The sequence below is a fragment of the Microchirus variegatus genome, assembly GCF_963457635.1.
Source record: "Microchirus variegatus genome assembly, chromosome: 22".
Taxonomy (NCBI): domain Eukaryota; kingdom Metazoa; phylum Chordata; class Actinopteri; order Pleuronectiformes; family Soleidae; genus Microchirus; species Microchirus variegatus.
In genome coordinates, this window is record NC_139823.1 from 3,677,428 (window position 1) to 3,696,201 (window position 18,774).

The following is an 18,774-nucleotide window of genomic DNA, read 5'->3' on the forward strand; positions in this document are numbered from 1 at the left end:
ACAAAAGGGTCACAATAAAACTAGAAAAGAGAAAATAAGTTTGTGAGACCTTAGTGTTATGATTCTTCTCAGTATAATCCCGGCAATCACTAACAGAGCATATTTGTGCCAAGACAGCACAACATGAACGAGAGGAGAGTGTTGCATTAACCCTCATATGTGAACTTGCAGTCTTGATTCTATATTGATTTCATGTTTATTCTTCTGCACCGTGTATAGCACAAGTGTCAGACAGAGAAGTCACACAATGGCAATAATTACAGCATGGCATCACTCGGCTATTGTCGTCCAAAATAGAGATAATTTCCACTCTGTAATAAGTTCATACAATACATTTATTATAAGCATTGCATTTCCCAACACAATCCCTTGTGCACAGTTACTGCTGTGAAAAATGCCTCAGTTGTTCTTTTATGTTTATTTGTTTTAACTCATACATTCTTTATTTAATGCTTAAAGGCCTTTAGTGTGTTTTGTAATTTATAACAGCACGGCCACGGTCTGTTTTGCTGGGTGTGTGTTTTTCAGAGTGAGCCTTCTGCTCTGTGCCCCCATCTTCTTGTGATGCCACTGTGGTTTGCCTCGGGCCAGAGTGGCACCACTTGATGGATGGTGCTGACGGTACATTTGTGTTAACAGAGAATCTGCCACATTCCTCTGCTCGTTTTAATTCCCACAGAGGTTAAACTAGTTAGAGCCCGTTTTTTTTACGGTCCACCTACGTCATTTAGCGGTTATGAATATAATTGCATTTGTATTCATTATGTTTGCATGTGTATTCTAAAATGTGTTTGATGAAACCAAGATAGAAAAAAAAAAAGCACCCAATAATCTTTATTTCTCATTCTAATTTAATTTATTGTCACTTTATGAAAAACAAAATAGTCCACAAACCAGACCACTGGGAACAACTTGTCAGTCTCTGAATCTCAACACTACAGCACATGAGTGATCTTCTATGTGGGGTTTAGGTTGGCCAACACCACCACCACCCAGAGAAGAATGCAAAAACAGTTTTGTCTCAAGCCGCCATTGTTCTCTCCAGAGGATTTGCATGGTTTCAATTAGACAACGGTTCGGCTGAAAACAGCCTGTTGTCGCACAGTGAACTGTTAAGGACAGAGTGTTGTACGGGGATGAAGCAATGGCTTCTGTAAATTGCTGTCGAAAATTTGCTCGAGTGATTAAATCAGTGCTTTATGCTCAAGCGAGCTTAATGTTATTTGATGCACACGCTGTCACTCATCTTTTGTTCCATGCAACCACAATAAACACCATCCTATGTTTTACCACTGATCTCATACCTTAAAAACTATAATCCACCTTATTTCCATGACAAGCACTGTGCTTTGTGGTGCTGGCACAGGCTCAGCTCCATAAAATATCCCATTCAAAAAAGTTGGATATGCAATACTATCTCTGCAAAATGACCATTTTTATTCAATCTTTTTGTTCCCATCAAAAGGCCATTTTGTTCTCCGCAACCCTAATGGTTACAAGATATTCAGCGAAAGCACTGCTGATCTGCAGCTCTTTGTTGGGACTCCCATGGAGAATACAATCTTATTTTGGAGCAGTGTGGCTGCAGCCATACAATTCCATCAGCATAAACGCTTCACAAACACTTACACACAAAGTATAGGGCCGAGGAAAACGGTACTTCAGACAACAGGAATCGTTTTCTGGTTGTGCCTGTGGATTGTGTCAACTTCTATTTCATACAATACAAAATATCAAAAAAATGTGGACTTTTTGGGTGAAACTATATTTGGATGAATATTTCTTTTATCTTTTTAAGGTGTTTATTTTGCCATGGTTGAGGGGTGTGAGTAGGAAAACTGTAAACACTACAAATATGATTTTTTTTTTGTCAATCTTTGGAGACTGGAGCTCGGAGCTGAACAGTGAATGGAAGGATATTCATCAATCATAAATTCAATAACGTATGTAAATGAAAGGTTTTCTTCACAGCTTTACAAATAGTAATTTAAAATGACCAATTATTTTGGCCGAAACACCTGCATCCAGCATGTGACCTTCTAAAAGCAGCATCACTTAACAGATTTAATTATAATTGTCCCCTCTCTGCTACAGTCAATGTCAGCTGTGTCTTTTAATTCTCTAATCAGCGGTCGGCAGGACTGCTATCACCATCCCCATGCAGCTTCCAACTCAATACAGACATCCCTAAACACACACAGACTGGTTTTGTCAAATGTTTTATTGAGTGTAGACATCTGGGCTACTGTAAAACATGCATTATCTCCAGAAGGGGGAGAGGAGCAGGTGGCATTGTCCCCGCTGTCAGCTGTGTCAGTGCTGGCACCCGTGATGGAGATTAATGAAGTATCTGGAGAGTAATATGCTCCTTCAAATGCTGCTACAATTTGGAGTGGGGGCCGATCCTGATCTTAAATAGCAAAGCTGTCAGAGTTTACTGAACCTGTGCTTTGGCACATGAGGAGGGATTCGATCCTACAGTAACAATGCAGTCAGTTATGTAAGCAAAGGGATTGTTCCTGTGTCACTTTTTCTTTGGTGCATTTGGTGCGTTAAATTTGAAAAAGATGATGTCTCCGTCCTCAACGGTGTAGTTTCGTCCCTGTTGTCTGTATTTCCCAGCTGCCTGTAAGGTAACAAAGAGAAGTGAATCTAGGGCGAACAATCGTAAAACAGTAGTGACATTGTGGGACGCATAGTGAAGTGTTACATGCATTTGCAGGGATTTAGAAAGAAACAGTCATGTGGGATTCAATTCTGATCATCAATTACTCTACTGTAAATGTATCACACACACACCCACACACACACACACATTCTTGTACTTGCTGCATACTGAGGACCGGGTGTAAGAGCTGACAAAGTGAGGACCAGCATTTCCACTTTATAAATCAGGAGCCCCAGAAAAACACAAAAAGTGTCAAACACCAGGGCTGGAAAACGGGTTTTTGTACCAAATTGAAGACCTAAAAACAGAGTATTGCATGTTTACAACCAAAGGCAGTGATTCCAATGAAGACAAAGTGAGGACCGGCCAAAATGTCCGCACTTCGTAAAAATTACCTCAATTTGTTGGTTAAAAACCCTCACTGGTCCTCGGTGTGCCACAAGTACAAGAACACACACACACACACACATAATGGTTTTCTTAACCATTAGTAGTGGCGAACGTACACCAAAGCCACCAAAAATCATTAGCTGTAGGCAGTTAACTATGGGCTTGACTCGTAGGTACTGTTTAATCAATCACTAAGGCAAGAAAGAGTCATGTGAAGAGTGACTGATAACCCTTGGCTTGGTGAAGTTGCTTCATTTGACTGAGCCATGAGATCTCGGAGCAGGTGGACATCGTTTTTCTGGCTCCAGTTGCGAAAAACCTCAGCCGCAGCGTTTGTGAGGACGAGCTCTATCATCAACCTCGTAGTTTGCTGCTGTCTGAGCCTGAAGACAGCTGTGCTCCTCAGCAGAGAAAACAGTTTGCTCTCTCAAATGCTCCAACACTGGCTCGACACTCTTCCGACTCTGGATCAACGTTGCCTGGTGTCTCTTCACGAAAGTGAAACCATGCCTGATGCCATTGCCTCTACCAGCATCTCGTGCTTCTCTTTCCAAAGGTCTGGAACCAGCTCCTGGACTGTTCTGTAGTTCTCTCCACTTAATCTTCACCTGGACTGTTTGTTTGTCGAGACCTAATTGAGAAGCAGTAAAGCTACCAATTACTCAAAAATAGCAAGGCGGATCCTGCAATATACATATGTATATGCATTACATGTGCCCCCCCTTTTTTATACGCTTCAGTAGGTCTTGTAGAAGTTTCTTGAGTCCATTCCACAAATGAGACAGAGCTTTTCAATGGGTCTTTGCTCAATTTTGTTTTAACCAACACTCCCTTTGCATCTGGAATGGTTCGGATGCCTTGACCCAAGTTTCTTGGTGCAGGGTCATCAACGATCATCGCTATATCTCCAGGACTGAGGTTTTGCTTCACTCGAGTCCATTTTTGACGCTCCTGTAGAAGGGGCAGATATTCACTTATCTATCGCTTCCAGAATAGATCGGCTGGGTACTGCACCTGCTTCCATCTTCTGAGTGAATACAAATCCTCTTTCTCAAACAATCCCGGTGGCAGCAGCGGCTCCCTTTTTAATAGCAAAAGGTCAAAGCCTCAAGGTCGTCCAGGTCGTCAGATGATGTTGTTATTATTGGCCTGTCACTTATTATTGCTTCAATTTCACACGTGTATGCAGAGATTCATTCATTTAAGATCCACTCTACTTCCTTTTGACAAAGTGTGTCTTGTATCTTGTCTTGGTTCCATAGTTGTACGCACACACACACACACACACACACACACACACACACACACACACACACACACACACACACACACACACACACACAAGGGTGCCTGGAATCCCACTGAGCGAAATAATCCTCTCTTCTGCTCATTTCAGTTTCATGTACACAAGCACACAATGTTTATAAGTCTTTGATTATTTGCACTATCAAACTTCCCAAGGAAACAAAATAAGTTCTAACATTTCTTTTGTGTACAGTAAGTGTTTGTTCGCCGTCCCGGCAATCTCAAAATAATTGACTTGAAGTGCTAATACAGACAGGTTTATGCATTCTGGTTCTGCACAGCGCACAATTAATTAGAGGAATCAATGTCCCTTTAAAGGCTCAGGAGACCATTTAATCCAAGCTCAATACCAGCAGAAACACTGGATGGAGAGGGAGACGGGGAAGAAAATCAATGGCTATTTGTGATTCCTGAGTATGTATTAAACCAGACATGTCTAACTGGTTCATTTGCACTTGAAAGCAGCCATCTGGAGCAGCAAGCTTGGCTTAAGCAGATATGATTACTAATAATGTGATATCCTCGTACACTGGCCCCATTCAGACAGCCTATTCCCACAACTGGCATTAAATAGCACAGGCCTTAATGCCACAGTCAGAAATGCTCCATGTTCTTATGAGGCTCAAAAAGGGATTAGTAAGAGAGCATGCAGTAAGGAGCTGACACTCAGATCTGAACCTCAGATAACAATGGAGAAACCCCTGAGAGACCGACACAGTTCACCCCCTGTTTGCCGCCTATGGAGGGTGTGGACAATACACCGCTGCTGCATTAAATATTAGATGCTTATTTAAAAAAAAAAAAAAAAAAAACAGACTTGAATAGTGAAGAGATCTGAATGTTTATGGAGTTGGTGGAGGTGATAGTGGGATATTGTGACAGCAGCTTAAATAGCAAGATTAACTTTTCACTTACTTAACATTAACATTAAGGGGGGTGTATTATTAGAAAATGAATATTCTACCCATGAATAGTTTCTTTAAAAAAAGTTGTTCAGTTTCGTAAAGTCTCGCTTTACAGATGTTATCTCGCGCTGCCATGTTTTTATAGCAGGCCAAACAGAAGTGGTTATTCGTGTTTTGAAGTGGAGGCTTATGACACAAAGAACAACTCCTCCTACATAAACCCAGTGCATAAGCCAACAAAACAAGGAGGAGGAGACCACAGAGAGAGGGTAACTGGACCTTTAACTAAACATTTTAAAATGTGTGCATAAAGGAAGAAAAAAAAACACGATCACGTGAATGGCATTCTATAGTGTTGATTAACATATAATTAAGTGTATAAAAGTTTGGAGGATTTGGAGCTAAAAAAGAGTAAATGTATAAATCAGTTTGAACGCCAGTACAAAAAAAGAGATATGGATGAGCATTTGTTTTAGAATAGAATGTACACTCATGTTTATATGGTATTAGATTGTAAATAATAAAGCAATAATAGTTAGCATTTATATTTGGGATGTGTAAAGTAGTGCTGTTATATTATATAAAGGTGAAAAAGGGGGAAGGGACAAATAAGTTAAAACCTTTTCCTGTGCCTTTTTAAACATGCGCTATGCAAAACACAATTTTTGTTAAATTTTTTGCATTTAATCTGTTTACATATTTTCATATATGTTTTATTTTCCATGTTCAAAATAAAGAAATTCATCCATTCACTATCATATCAGGTTAATAAGTTAATTCCTCATCCTAAACGTGTGAAGCAAACCATTGTAAATCTGAGATTGTGCCCACGACCCATTTAAAAGGTCAAAACAAACACTGGCTATAATAGAAATAAGATACGCAAGTCACATTTATGTGCTTCACACCCATGAAACAACTCTCATAAGAGGAATTTCACACTTTATTTAACTTGCCGCTTTATATCACTGTCACATGGCTGCAGTGGCTGGGCCATTTGGCAGAAGAGAGAGAGCTGCAAGCTAACAGCGCTCGCTCTATAGATCAGATAAATGCCCGGTGAGGAGAAGAAATGTTACCTCTGAGCAGCTGTGCTAAGCTGCACAGAGCTACTATCAGCCAGTTAAGACACATTGTGATAAAGATATGCACAGCTGGAGCAGAGTGGCAGTGTTTAGAGCCAGAATCAGCTGGCTTGTCAGGAGTGGTGCTAGAGTATGTGCAGTAATTTCTTCCCCTGAGTAAAGGTGAGTAGCAGTTTGCAGTCAGATCTATGTGGTGACTGTCGGCTCCACTGATCACAGGAGACTTCCCCTCATCTGCTCTGGCACCCTGACTGCTCACCTTGACAGAGTTCTCGCTGCCTTCCTCTTTAAAATCCTGGAATTTCATTACTTCCGCCATAATGAAGCCCTTCTCAAAGTCTGTGTGGATCTTGCCCGCAGCCTGTGGAGCCTTAGTTCCTTTCTGTCACGGGGAAGAGGAAAAGAGAGGACAAATGAATTGTTTAGGAGAAGATGGATTACAGCATGCGAGCGACATGGTGTTTGATAGGGTGATAGTGTTGCGAGCATCACTCCGGGGTGTTTTCAGTCGGGGGTATTCTTGCCTCAGACCTGATTTCTGGATAGCTTTCCACTCGGCCGTGCCCTGCTAGAGCAAGCCTGGACACCGATAAGGACCCAGCAACTGCTATCAATGCCTCCTGATTCCCATTCCGTGGTTGTATTGATTTCTGTCCAAGCAATCTTGCCTCATTGTGGGTCGCTGCTCGGCTCTCTGGTCATGACAGCAAGAGGACCTGGTGTTGCAGTGAAAGGCCAGGGTGATACAGACCTCACTGCACCAGGCCTCACTATTGTGATACTACTAATTCAAATCAAAACATTTAATTCTACTTCAGTGCTGTAGCAATGGGTAGAGTGTCTGTAAATCAGCATGCAGTTATTTTAATCAAATTTCACCAGTAAAAACATTTAATAATGACTGAAAATCCTCTTTACAAGACCCAACTGCTGCTTGATAAAATGTGCAATTTATATGCACTAAAATAAAGCTGGACTGAAATGACAAATGACCCGAATAAGTGACATGGCTGCTGCATACGTGAGTCCTTATGAGTCCTGCCTGTCGACCTGCTGGCTCCCTCCTCTCTCTGCTCTGCAGCTCTGTGTTCAGGAACTGTTGAGCAGTTTTTAATTATGTAAATAATCAGGTTGGGGTCAACATATTTCATGCCAAAAGAATGATGTGTATTTAATGACTCTAATACATTACCATCTCTTTGCAATCTCATTGACGGAGTGCTTGTGAGTTTAACTACCATTAATCAGCATCAAGGTTTGTCTATCTGGAGAAAAATAGATTAAGGGAGGGATTTTTTTTTTCATATGGTGCATTACAAGGGATCCACATTGTCCTAGTTAAGAGCTATGCAGAGCAGGCTGATTGATAATGGTCACCTCGAGGCTGCTTAATAAACCATGTTAAAGGACTTAGGAACACGACATTACTGAGTGTAGTTTTTACAATGCAAGATGTATTGGCTTAATATAGTTACTCACTGATGCTTACCTGACTAAATGCCCCTCACACACAATCAAGGCTGGCTGTAATCAGTTATGTTGAGTGGGACAAGCATGTTTTAGAGGAGGATTTTTGAAGTGTTTTGAGACTTTTTTTTTGGTAAATAGCAAGGACATCAGTCAGGCGGGGATGAGTGTGCTCAACCCGGTGATGCCATTTGACTTAATGTAATGTATCTTGTGTTTAAGGGAGGGAGTGAGCTCACCTTTCCCTCTGGCCTAAAAATATGTCTGTTTTGCAATTTTATTAGATGTATTTTCCAACTAGAGGTTTAGTGTTATTGTTCTATGCAGCTGTTTAACATTTTTTTTTGTTGAGTTGAGTTGTTTGGTACACTCCTATAACATTTAAGTACCAATATGGGGCATACCATGTGCAGGCATTATGAGGCTCAGATTGTGAACCTGAAATGTTTTGGTTTATATCTGAGCTCTTGCTTCCGTGACTTATTGTTCTTTCTCAACCATCTTGTAAAAGCAAAACTACCTAAAATGACACAACAATGCAGCGTTTCTCTTTTTTTGTTTTTCCTATTCAACAAAGGTTTTGAATATAATATATCCTGTATATATTATGAGATATTCTGGGATATTGCTTTTGTTAGTAAAATTAGGACAATTAATGAAACATTGCCTTTTCACTGATGTTTATGGGACTGAAGGCGTTTGTTTTTATTAAAAGTTTTAAACGAAAGTTTTAAATATACAATTCCTTGATGTCCCCAGAGGGTTCTCCGCATTCTGTTACATGCAGGGTGGAATCATCACCAAATATTAACCTTCAAAAAACGTCACAGGTCGAACCAAATTGGCCTGGTTTGTCTATTTAGATTGCAGGAACACTATAATCTTTTTTTTATTATTATTATTGATTATTCTTTTTCTTGTCAGTAAAAAAAAACAAGTCAGAAGTTCTATTTATTGCTTTATCTGTAAGTGGGGTAACACTTTGTAATACACACTATTAGCATTAGTTAAGCATTAATAAATATTGAATTCATAATTTATAACGCATGCATACTCGTTAGTATGTAGTTTATAAACACAGTTCTAAATGTTTTACTCATGTACAGTGTTAGCGACTGCTGGACACACACAGAGAGGTGAGAGAGCAGTCCCTTGTAAGCCAATCAAAGAGCTCGTTTGTTGGAGGTGGATGCTGATTGGCTGCTTGAGTACAGCAGCTATTTGGACACTGTTCCTCAGCTGATAGGATTAGTAAAACATTTATAACTGTGTTTATAAACTACATGCTAATGAGTATTCATGCATTATAAATGATGAATTCAATATATATTCATGCTTAACTAATGCTAATAGTGTGTACTTATTATAAAGTGTTACCACAAGGCAGGGGTGTGAACTGAGGGCCACATCAGCATAATGGTTACACTCAAAGGGCCAGATGTAACTACTCCGTAGAATATTGCTAAATAACTTTCTGTATTTATTACTTATTCAATTTCACTCGTCGCACGATGCATATACAATTATACACTGCGATCTAGTGGCGGTGACGTCACTTTGAGGTTAACATAATTGCCATGCATTGTGAAGAATGTAGTTTATGGTCAACGCACGCCTTAAAGCAGCATAGACCTATTTAAACAGAGATTTTTAAAACCAATAAATCACACGCGGGCCACATCTGGCCCCCGGGCCTTGAGTTTGACACATGTGCCATAAGGGAATAAGATAACACACTGGTATAAACGGAAGGGAATGTAAACAATCTCCTGTTTGTTGTTGTAAAAAGTTTTCTGGAAACACGGCAGGTAACATCAAAAACACTGTAGTACATATGCCAGGCCTGTACATGGCGCTGTAGCACTGCCACAGCAACACACCAAAACCAGAGAAGAAGGCATTGAGCGTCGTGCCAGTGTAGAAAACCTTTTTTGTCTTTCTTTTTTTTCTTTTTAAATAAATCTTTATTTGACTAAGCATACATTACACTGTGTGCAATAACAGAAACAGAGATACAACAAAATAAAGCGAACAGACCAACTAAATTCCAAACACTAGAAAAGCAACACGACGACGACAAAGATAAGCAACAGCGAATGCAAGTCCAAGAGGGAGGTGGGATTATGACATCATTTTTACCCCCAAAAAAGCATATTGGTTGTTTTATTGGGAGTTTTGTGATTTCCCCCCACTGAGATTCACGTATTTCCATGTGGATAAAACACAGATTCGGTTAAAAACATTTCGGCAGATTCATCTATGACTCGTTTTTCATGTGGACAGTCCCTCAGGTTTATAAAAAAAAGGTTTAAAGTCACGCTACAGTAATAAACCACCTTCTTGGACAGAAAAAATATGACTGGTCAAGTACCTTATCATATCTGTACTTAATTTTTGTCATCTGTATTGATGCAAGTCCAGCGATCGCGTTGCACAAAGGTCTTGGCGGGCTGCGCTCAGTAAACTGAGACACACGGGGAGGAGGAGCTCCCAGCAAGGCCCACAAACAGTCGAATGAAAAGCGACATCAATTTTGGCGCAGACAACCTCTGTCACACAGATTAGGCAGGCACAATGCACAGGCTCCTTATCTCCAGTGGCAGGAGGAGGGCAGGCAGATCTGCACAGGATGGAAACATTCTCATGGACGTAATGGGCAAAATCAATTGTTGCCCTCCTCAATCAATGTGGCCCCCACTTTCACTGTTCAGCAGCTCACCAGTAATTGAAGTTATCCTTGGCCTGTAATGACTAGCTAAAGCACAACCATGACAAAGTTGAGAGTGTGTGATATCAGTGAGGGTGCCAGCAGGGTGGAACACTGTGTGTATCTCTTTGTGTGTGTGTGTGTGTGTACACGCGATACACACACACACACACACACACACACACACACACACACACACACACACACACCCACTCTCTCATGTACATGCACAGCAGCCAGCTGGCTCTTACCCGAACGGTCCATGCACGGACCTCATCTGGTCCAGCAGTGAAGAAGTACTCCAGCTGCAGGGCAGCGTAGCCTGTCTTGATGATCTTGCTCAGAGCGCTGGTGGGGAGAGAATTCAGCTTGAGTCATCGGGTATGAACCGCTTACATATTCTTTACGGCCAACGATGCCTCGACAGAGTTCACCTCAGTGGCAAGGCCCCATTCATTCCCATATAAACTCATTAAGTGAACAAGATGGGTCACTTCATTTCACGTAGGACATTCAACTCTCCAATGGTTTCCTTGATTAATTACAAAGCGCGCGGACTCATTTAGCATTTTTAAGAATTTAACGCGTTGCCTCGTTCTGCTCGGAGCGGGGAGAAAAAAAAAAAATCTGCTGTCACGATTTTTCTCTCCATAGAGGTTTTCACACAAGAACAATAAACTGAAAATGCCCAAGTTATAATTATACCTACAGATGACAGATGACAGTTAAAAACTTAATTTAGAGGAAAACCCTTTGACTGAGTTGTTCAGTAAGAAGAGGGATCCTTTGCTTTATAATGGTAATTACTCTGCCATTTATTATTCTATCAGCACATGCAATTAAAGGAGTGCATGGAGGACACAGCTGATAATAAAGTGTGGGGAGACTGAATGCTAATTAACCTCTGCGTCTTTTGCTCTGTGCAGTACTTCTCCTTCTCCTCTTCACTCTTGTCCTGTAGCTGGTTCTCCAGGCCGCCACTGAAGGGGATGACCAATGATCCGGGGTCATGACTGTCCACCCACTCCTTGATTTTCACCAACCTAGTATAAAAAAAAAAAGAAAAAAAAAAAAAGAAAGAGAGACGACAGCAGCCGCAAAACTAGTCAGAGAACTTAATTAACACAAAAGTATTTGTTATCTGCTGGTGCATTAATATTCATGAAAGCAGCTGAACATATGAGTGTTTGCAGGAGACTGCTCTCCAAAACAAGAATTTTGTTCCGAGAGTTTGACTTTCTTGCCACGGAAGTTTTCCGGCTAAATGTTTGATTTGGCTCTTTGCAAAGAGCAACATCGAGACTGATCTCTTCATAATTTGAGCAAAATGCTTCAAAAGAGTAGCCACAAAGCCTTATTTTCTTTTTAGGAAACACAGTCGACAGTTTCATGTTTTCAGATGCCAGCATGCACGAGATGCTGAATTATGATCCAAAGATGTTCTTAATGCGCATGCATTCATTCTCCATATGAGGGTCATGGGGGACCATCACAGGCCCAACCCAGAGATGAACGTTAAAGGTGCCATATGTAAGAATGTGGCCAAAATCGGTTACTACATTCAAATTCAAAATACCAAGGTCTTTTCGGTTTCGAAACTGGCAACCCGTGATTGCTCGGCAGATGAGACTCTACTCACTGCAAACGGCGGTAGGTGGCGCCACATGCCAAAACATGATTTCAAAACCTAAACATGATTTGCAGTCTGCAAAATTTTTTTTTAATGCAATTATTTTGTCTGTACTGTTGTTGTTGTTGGTGAGTTCAGTTTGTTATATGAACATTATTCCTGAGTCTCTGTGACATGAGGAGGAATTTTTGACCAGTTGCTTTAGATTTATTACATAATGCACCTTTAACCTCTGGTTTGGACTGGGTGGCAAACCTGGGTCATTTTTGCAGCAGTGCTAGTATGGTTTTATGCAGCCCTATGCAAATGTAGATCACATGAAGGCCAGTTTTGTGTTTAGAGGCCCATCTTAGTTTTTTTTGTCTGAGATATTGTCTGCAGTAGATGATAAATGAATGTTGGTTGAATGAATAATGGTTTCTTCTTTTTTTCTTTATACCATAGCTCACAGCAACCACAACATTGCGGTTTTGCCTGGTTTTAAAAAGAGAGAAAGAAAAAACCTGCTAAGTGGAGGAAATACAACTGCTAATAAATGTCATTCTCTTAAGTCTTAAGGTTTTTTTTGTTTTGTTTTTGTCTTCCAGTGCAGCAGGACACCTGACATTGCAGGACAAAGATATCCTTACACTTAATGGTAACTTAGAGTCAGAACAATATAAGGTGGTTAGGACAATTATGAGATTAGCCCCACAAGCTCTCAGGCTGGGATTGGACAGGTTTTAAAGAACAAAATCACACAAATCCATTTTCACACGGCAGCCCTGACAGGGCTCCTGGGCTGGATTGATTCAGAGGGGTCCCCATCATTATCTGTAATCCTAGTTTCCTGTTTAAAGCCCATAACAATCAAAGACTGGGAGGAACCCGACCACCTCAATACCACATCTATTCCAATAACAATGTCACTACTTTATCACCTACAGCACCATATCACTGCTCCGACCTAATGATTATCAATATACAATATATGACAGCGTAACGGGTGCAGGAAGATCACCGTTTGGCTTTGATTGGATGTTTTTCACAACAAGCTACAGGGTAAATTTGAAATGCCTCATATGCCAGTTTGTCTGTCTGTTCAGATGCACATCTATTAAGAGCCGTAACCTAATATTTTCCCTTTCTGCTCACACTACACTGTGTATGCTGAGTTGATGTTCGTGGCAGCCAGTGTCTCACCAACAAAGGACAGGAAAATAAAACGCATTTAGTCAAAGCCAAAAAAAAACTGAAAACACAGGCGATGGCAGGCGCTCCGAGAGGGGGAAAAAAATCCAATCTGAGATAATAACAGCTGTAGTTTGTCACTTTTAGCCGCACAGCTGTCTATTTGGTGGCACGTTATTTGCATTCCTCAGGTATTGCGTTCTCTACAGGCGGCTGAATAATGATTCACAAATCACTCTCTCCACACCAGTCAAGGGCTGCGATCCTTTGAATAGACCATTGTACCTGAGACTGTAATTGGTGAAGACTTGACAGAGCCGAGCCAAGCTAGCCAAGTAACAAAGAGGCTCTCGGTAGAAAGCTGAGGGATGATTTTAATAATGTGAAGCCGAGACACAGAACGTGAGCTGCAAATGAGCACGGGGGGTTCTCTGGGTGCTTGCACTGAGTGACACGGGACCAGACAAACACCTTGCCATAGGAACATGAAACACCCCCTTCTCTAAACTCCAGAAACAAAGCACTGTCAATTAAGAGCCTTGATGCTCCGTCAACACGACTCCCAAAACCAATCCTGTCAACATCGCCGCTGCCGCTCTGCAATTTGTATTTATGTCCTTTCCAATTATTTGCGAGAATTTCCGTGTAAATTGGGCGCAAATGTTTATGTAACACATGTCGCAAATAGTTTTGTCTTGTCCTAGTGTCAAACTCTGAATTATGAATATCTGTGTTACAGAGAGAAAATACAAGGTCTGTTTACAATTTCTTTTCAATGCCACGTAATTATTCTGTAGTAGTCAATAGTCAAACAACTATCGTAGAGATTGTTATTATTACAAATCTAAGCTACACAAAAATAAGAAGTGCGTGTCTGTGTGTGAGTGTGTGTGTGTGACACACCAGTCTCCTTTTATGTCCCATGCATTAAGTGCACATCTCTCACTGCTCAGTTAATAGAAACATTCAGCACTTTCTGGTCTTGATATCCCTCTCTGAACAAATGATGCCTGAAATTTTTATTCTCTTTATAATGGAATTCCAATGGCCTTTGCTGCAAATCAGCTGGAAATTTTTGCATATCAAGTGGGAAAAATTAAATGTTAACCACGTTTTAATGTGATTAAGGGTGACAGGGACATTATTTCTGCTAATCATTCACCAGCTTGAAGCTCAAACAAGTCCAAGGAACAAGCCGTGTGTTTGTGCTCCTCCTACTGCTCTCCATACAAAGACGGAAATAGTTTTCATATATTTTGTTTTTATATAAATATAAAACATTTATGCGTAGTGTTAATTTTAGGATATGTTAACAAAGCAAAAATATTAAGTGTCACAATGCAATTGTGCGTTGGTCTTTATCTTACATCAAGAACAGCAGTTATCATGTTATTTGTGGGTTTTTTATCTATAGATTTTATGCCTGTTGTATTCACAATACGTGTAATTTAAAGCACAATATAGCGTGACATTAAAAACCAAACAACTGCAGCTTCCACAACAGACTGCGTCTGAATGGAGATGTCCCACAGGGGGCCAACCTCCACAACTGGTCTATTTGTTTTTTGTGTGGGAATCCTGAAGGGGGGGTAATTTCTGTGTTTCCACATGCCCGGGGCTTCCCTGGGCTTTGTCACAGCTTTGATCTGCTTAAATGGCTCGGGAGGGTGAAACAATGGGCGCTTCCAAAGTACAGGGGGCAGCTACCTGAGACAATGACCTGGGACTGCGTCTGACACGCATTCATACAGGTTGGCTTTATTATGAGCGCTTAAGTCAGTTAAGCCTGTAAAAGGCAGGCAATCTCCTTTAGTTTGAATGTTCCTTTCAGATGCAATTGCATGCTGAAGGACCTGAGGAAACATACAGCCAATAGGTAGAGGAGCCAGCACCTGAACCCATGTAAAACAGCCATGTATGTGTGCTGGTTAGAAAACCTGTTTAACCCTGCAGGTTTAAACAGGGCTTTGTCTCCGCATCAGCATCAGTGGTAATGTAAGACACACTCATTTTTGTTTTGTGACGCAACATTTCCAGCTTGTTGTGATCCTTATGTTTTAAAACTTCATTATCATTTATAGATGCAAAACAGTAACATTATAACTGAGGGTTATGCTGCTGTTTTTTTCTCTTCCCTAAATTGTTTTGTTTTTGCCACGCCAATGACATCACAGTTCACACTTGGCTTCACCGGAGGTTTCGCTTTACTGAGCCATTCCACAAATATCCAGGTCGCTGCGTGGCTCTCGCACCAGGCACAGACTCCTCAAGTAATAATAAACCCGTGGTCCCCTCTGCTTTGCTGCCCCTAGGTTGCAGGGACGAGGAGCATCACTAGGAAGTTAGGATGTGGCGGCACAGGACGTGCGCACCAACCCCCTCCTCTTTCCTTCCTCTGTGAAGGGAGACAGAAATGAGAGGTATGAGCTCATGGTGGCTTTTGAGGCTGGGATGTCTGGGACTCTGTGGGAAGCTTTTCATCCTCCCAATGGTGGGCTCCTGAGCAACAAGAGCGCAGACTCTCTATGCTCCCTGCGGCCATGGCCGGATGGAAAGACATTACATATCAGTCTCTGAGAAGGAGGGAGATCTGACACACACACACACACACACACATGCAACAGGGCCAATACTGTCAACATCTTTCAGTCTTCAAAGTAATCACGAGATGAGGGAAACAGAACATGGTGCAGGCACAATGGGAGCAGCTTTAATTAAGAGCATCATCTCACATCATACCTCAAACAAACCTCAAGGATGTGCTGGTAACAAGCTTTCGTGAACAACTTTCTTGTCTTTGATACCTACACCTGTTTCTTTTTCAAAGAAGATGTTTGCACATGATAGAATAAGCTCTAACAAAGCACCATTTTTTTTTTTTTTTACTTTACTAGAGTGTATTATCATAAAGCTTTGTTTAAGTCCATGGTGTGAAAAACCATCAGAAATTGAAAGAGTAACCCAGACGAGTACATTCTGCATCACCAAAAATAATGCTCTATATGGGGTATCTATGCTGTCATTTACAGCAGTTGACTGGGCGAGAGAAAATAAGGGGGCTGGGGTAGAGTGGGGGAGTCATCAAGATGTAACAATTGTGACAAGAGCAGGCAAAGTGTAGCGCTGAAGAATGCCACACGGATTTCTCCATCTCTTCTTTTTTTTTTCTCCAGGATGACAGCTTAATGTCTACCACATGCAATATTTATTCTCATCGTGTGTCAGACTGTCTAGCTGTCCTAGGGAGTACAAAGAATGCCACTTATTAGAATAAAAGCAGAAGGAAGGTAATCAAGGACATATGTAACATCAGCCAATCATGCCCCCCTTTCCATCGCCTCCCCCCCCCTTCTTCATTCACAACAGTTCAACAATAATCCTGATAATAAGCATTCAGGAGCTGTATGTGGCAACACTAAATTCATTTATTTGTCTCATTAGAGCTGCCAAGGCTGCAGGCCACTACTGTGGCATGCATGTGTATTCGGTCTTAACCTCATCACAAAGATAATAAAAAAAAAAAGCACAGCTCAACAAAGTCAAAGCTATCAAAATGTATCATTAGACGGACTTGAAACTCACATTTCTTTTTATGTCGGCAGTGCCAGACTACGGGCTTTACAGGGGGAGAAAATTCCCACGGCGCCCTCGGAAGAAAGCAAGTATGTCGTGCTGCCATGGAGGAGCAGCATCTACATACATTACAAACTGCAGGAGACTCACCGAGTGTAAGTGTCCTTGGGCTTGGGCCTGATAAATGGGGAGAAGTGACAGTGATCTGTCTTAGATTTTGTACGGCAAACAGATTTCTTTGCAGGGTCAAAAAAGAACAAATGAGAGCAGAGAGGGGAAAAGTTTCTGTCATGGTCTCTTAAATTTAGGGTCTGTCTCATTAGTTAGAACAACAGCGCTGCGTCCTCACCACCCAGACACTACAAAGACAACAGGGTAAAACATGTGACATGTCAACAAAGTCCTTTCATTATCTGGACTCGGGACAGTCAAAAACCAGGCCGACTGGACCCGAAAGGACTTTATAAGCGCCATCTGTTTCAGTTTTACGATACAACCTCTCCTGTTGTTTTCTCTCATTGAAAACTAGCTGAAGGCATCCATTAGGAGCGAGTGCGTGCTGCAGGGTACACATCGTAGCATGGGAAAGTGTTTGTCAGGATCCCACACTACACGGGGAGAGAGTGGACGACTGTGCACAAAACTAAAAGGAGCGAGTGATCATATATCTCCCACACCACTTTGAAAAGTGAACACTAACTCCCTAGATAGTAGTTGCTAAAATCTTGTATGGAGCCAGTGGTTTTGCACTCAATAAAGTTTCAGTTGTGTTTATGGGAATTATGGTTTGGAGTAGCTGAAGTGGGCTGCAGTGACTTCTTTCATGGAGTGGCTTTCACTGAAGCATAATGCCCCCACCCCCCCCAACCCCAAACACCATCTCTGTTTTCCCTCTGTCTGTAAGTGTTGATGGTTGCTCAGAAAAAGGCTGGCTGTTTGTCAAAATGATCAGAGAGAGAAGAAGAAGAAGAAGAAAAAAACATGCTTAACTTATTACTGGGATTCTTCAAAACAAAAACAAAAACAGGGGGCTAACAAAATACATGTCAACATTAGGGCTGCGAATGAAGTCTCTTTTCTCCATATTTGGAGAGAGCTTGGGAGGTATATGATCTCAAGTCCACAAGTGACACACTGAAAATTCCTGTCAGAGCTTCCTTGACTTGAAAGCTCCTCCTATAGGCCAAAAGAAGTATGAGATTTTCCCTCTGTGTGTTCTCACCCATCCACCCTGACTCATCTCTTTATGTATTATAAATATATTCACTACACAACAGTTTAATCCATAGTTTGATACATATTCAATCTGCAGAAAAATATATATATCGTAGTGAGTAGCGACTCAAAAAAAATAATGTATTTACCAATCTTATATTGACATAATAATAATAAAGTGAGTCAAGCACTGATACAAATCACTTGCTATCCAAACACAAGCGCTCATGTTCTTTATAGTTTATTAATAAACAGAATTAATATAGAAACCAGTGAATGTATTTGTGGGACCTGAAGAGCATGTAGATAGATAGATAGATAGATAGATAGATAGATAGATAGATAGATAGATAGATAGATAGATAGATAGATAGATAGATAGATAGATAGATAGATAGATAGATAGATAGATAGATAGATAGATAGATAGATAGATAGATAGATAGATAGATAGATAGATAGATAGATAGAAGCTTCAGGAAATGGCAGCCTGCAGTTCTTACACTCACCAGGAGAACACACACACTGCAGAGGCACTCACAGACACACTTGCTAGTTTCCTCAAAGGTCAACACATCTACTTAAGAGGCACCAATTTACTTTCAGAAATGACAAGAAAGAAAAATGTCACTGCATAGCTGGAGTACTCTCAACTGCAT

The 18,774-nt window shown here is 41.0% G+C and overlaps 1 protein-coding gene across 3 annotated transcripts in view; it reads right to left on the bottom strand.

Moving 5' to 3' along the window:
- Nucleotides 1–2,216: 2,216 nt before the first annotated feature.
- The window catches only part of LOC310943010 (obg-like ATPase 1), a 48,312-nt gene continuing 31,754 nt past the window's right edge, over nucleotides 2,217–18,774 (bottom strand). For 2 of the 3 annotated variants that reach the window (XM_083908486.1, XM_083908485.1), the window contains 4 exons: nucleotides 11,430–11,570; nucleotides 10,779–10,875; nucleotides 6,613–6,735; nucleotides 2,217–2,626 (listed from right to left, as the gene is read on the bottom strand). In XM_083908486.1, the coding sequence (XP_083764612.1) occupies nucleotides 2,525–2,626; nucleotides 6,613–6,735; nucleotides 10,779–10,875; nucleotides 11,430–11,570 (463 nt within the window). In that variant the 3' untranslated portion in view covers nucleotides 2,217–2,524. Of the gene's footprint in view, nucleotides 2,627–6,612; nucleotides 6,736–9,831; nucleotides 10,441–10,539; nucleotides 10,576–10,778; nucleotides 10,876–11,429; nucleotides 11,571–18,774 lie in introns of those variants that run through there. The other variant, XM_083908487.1, reaches the window with a different exon arrangement.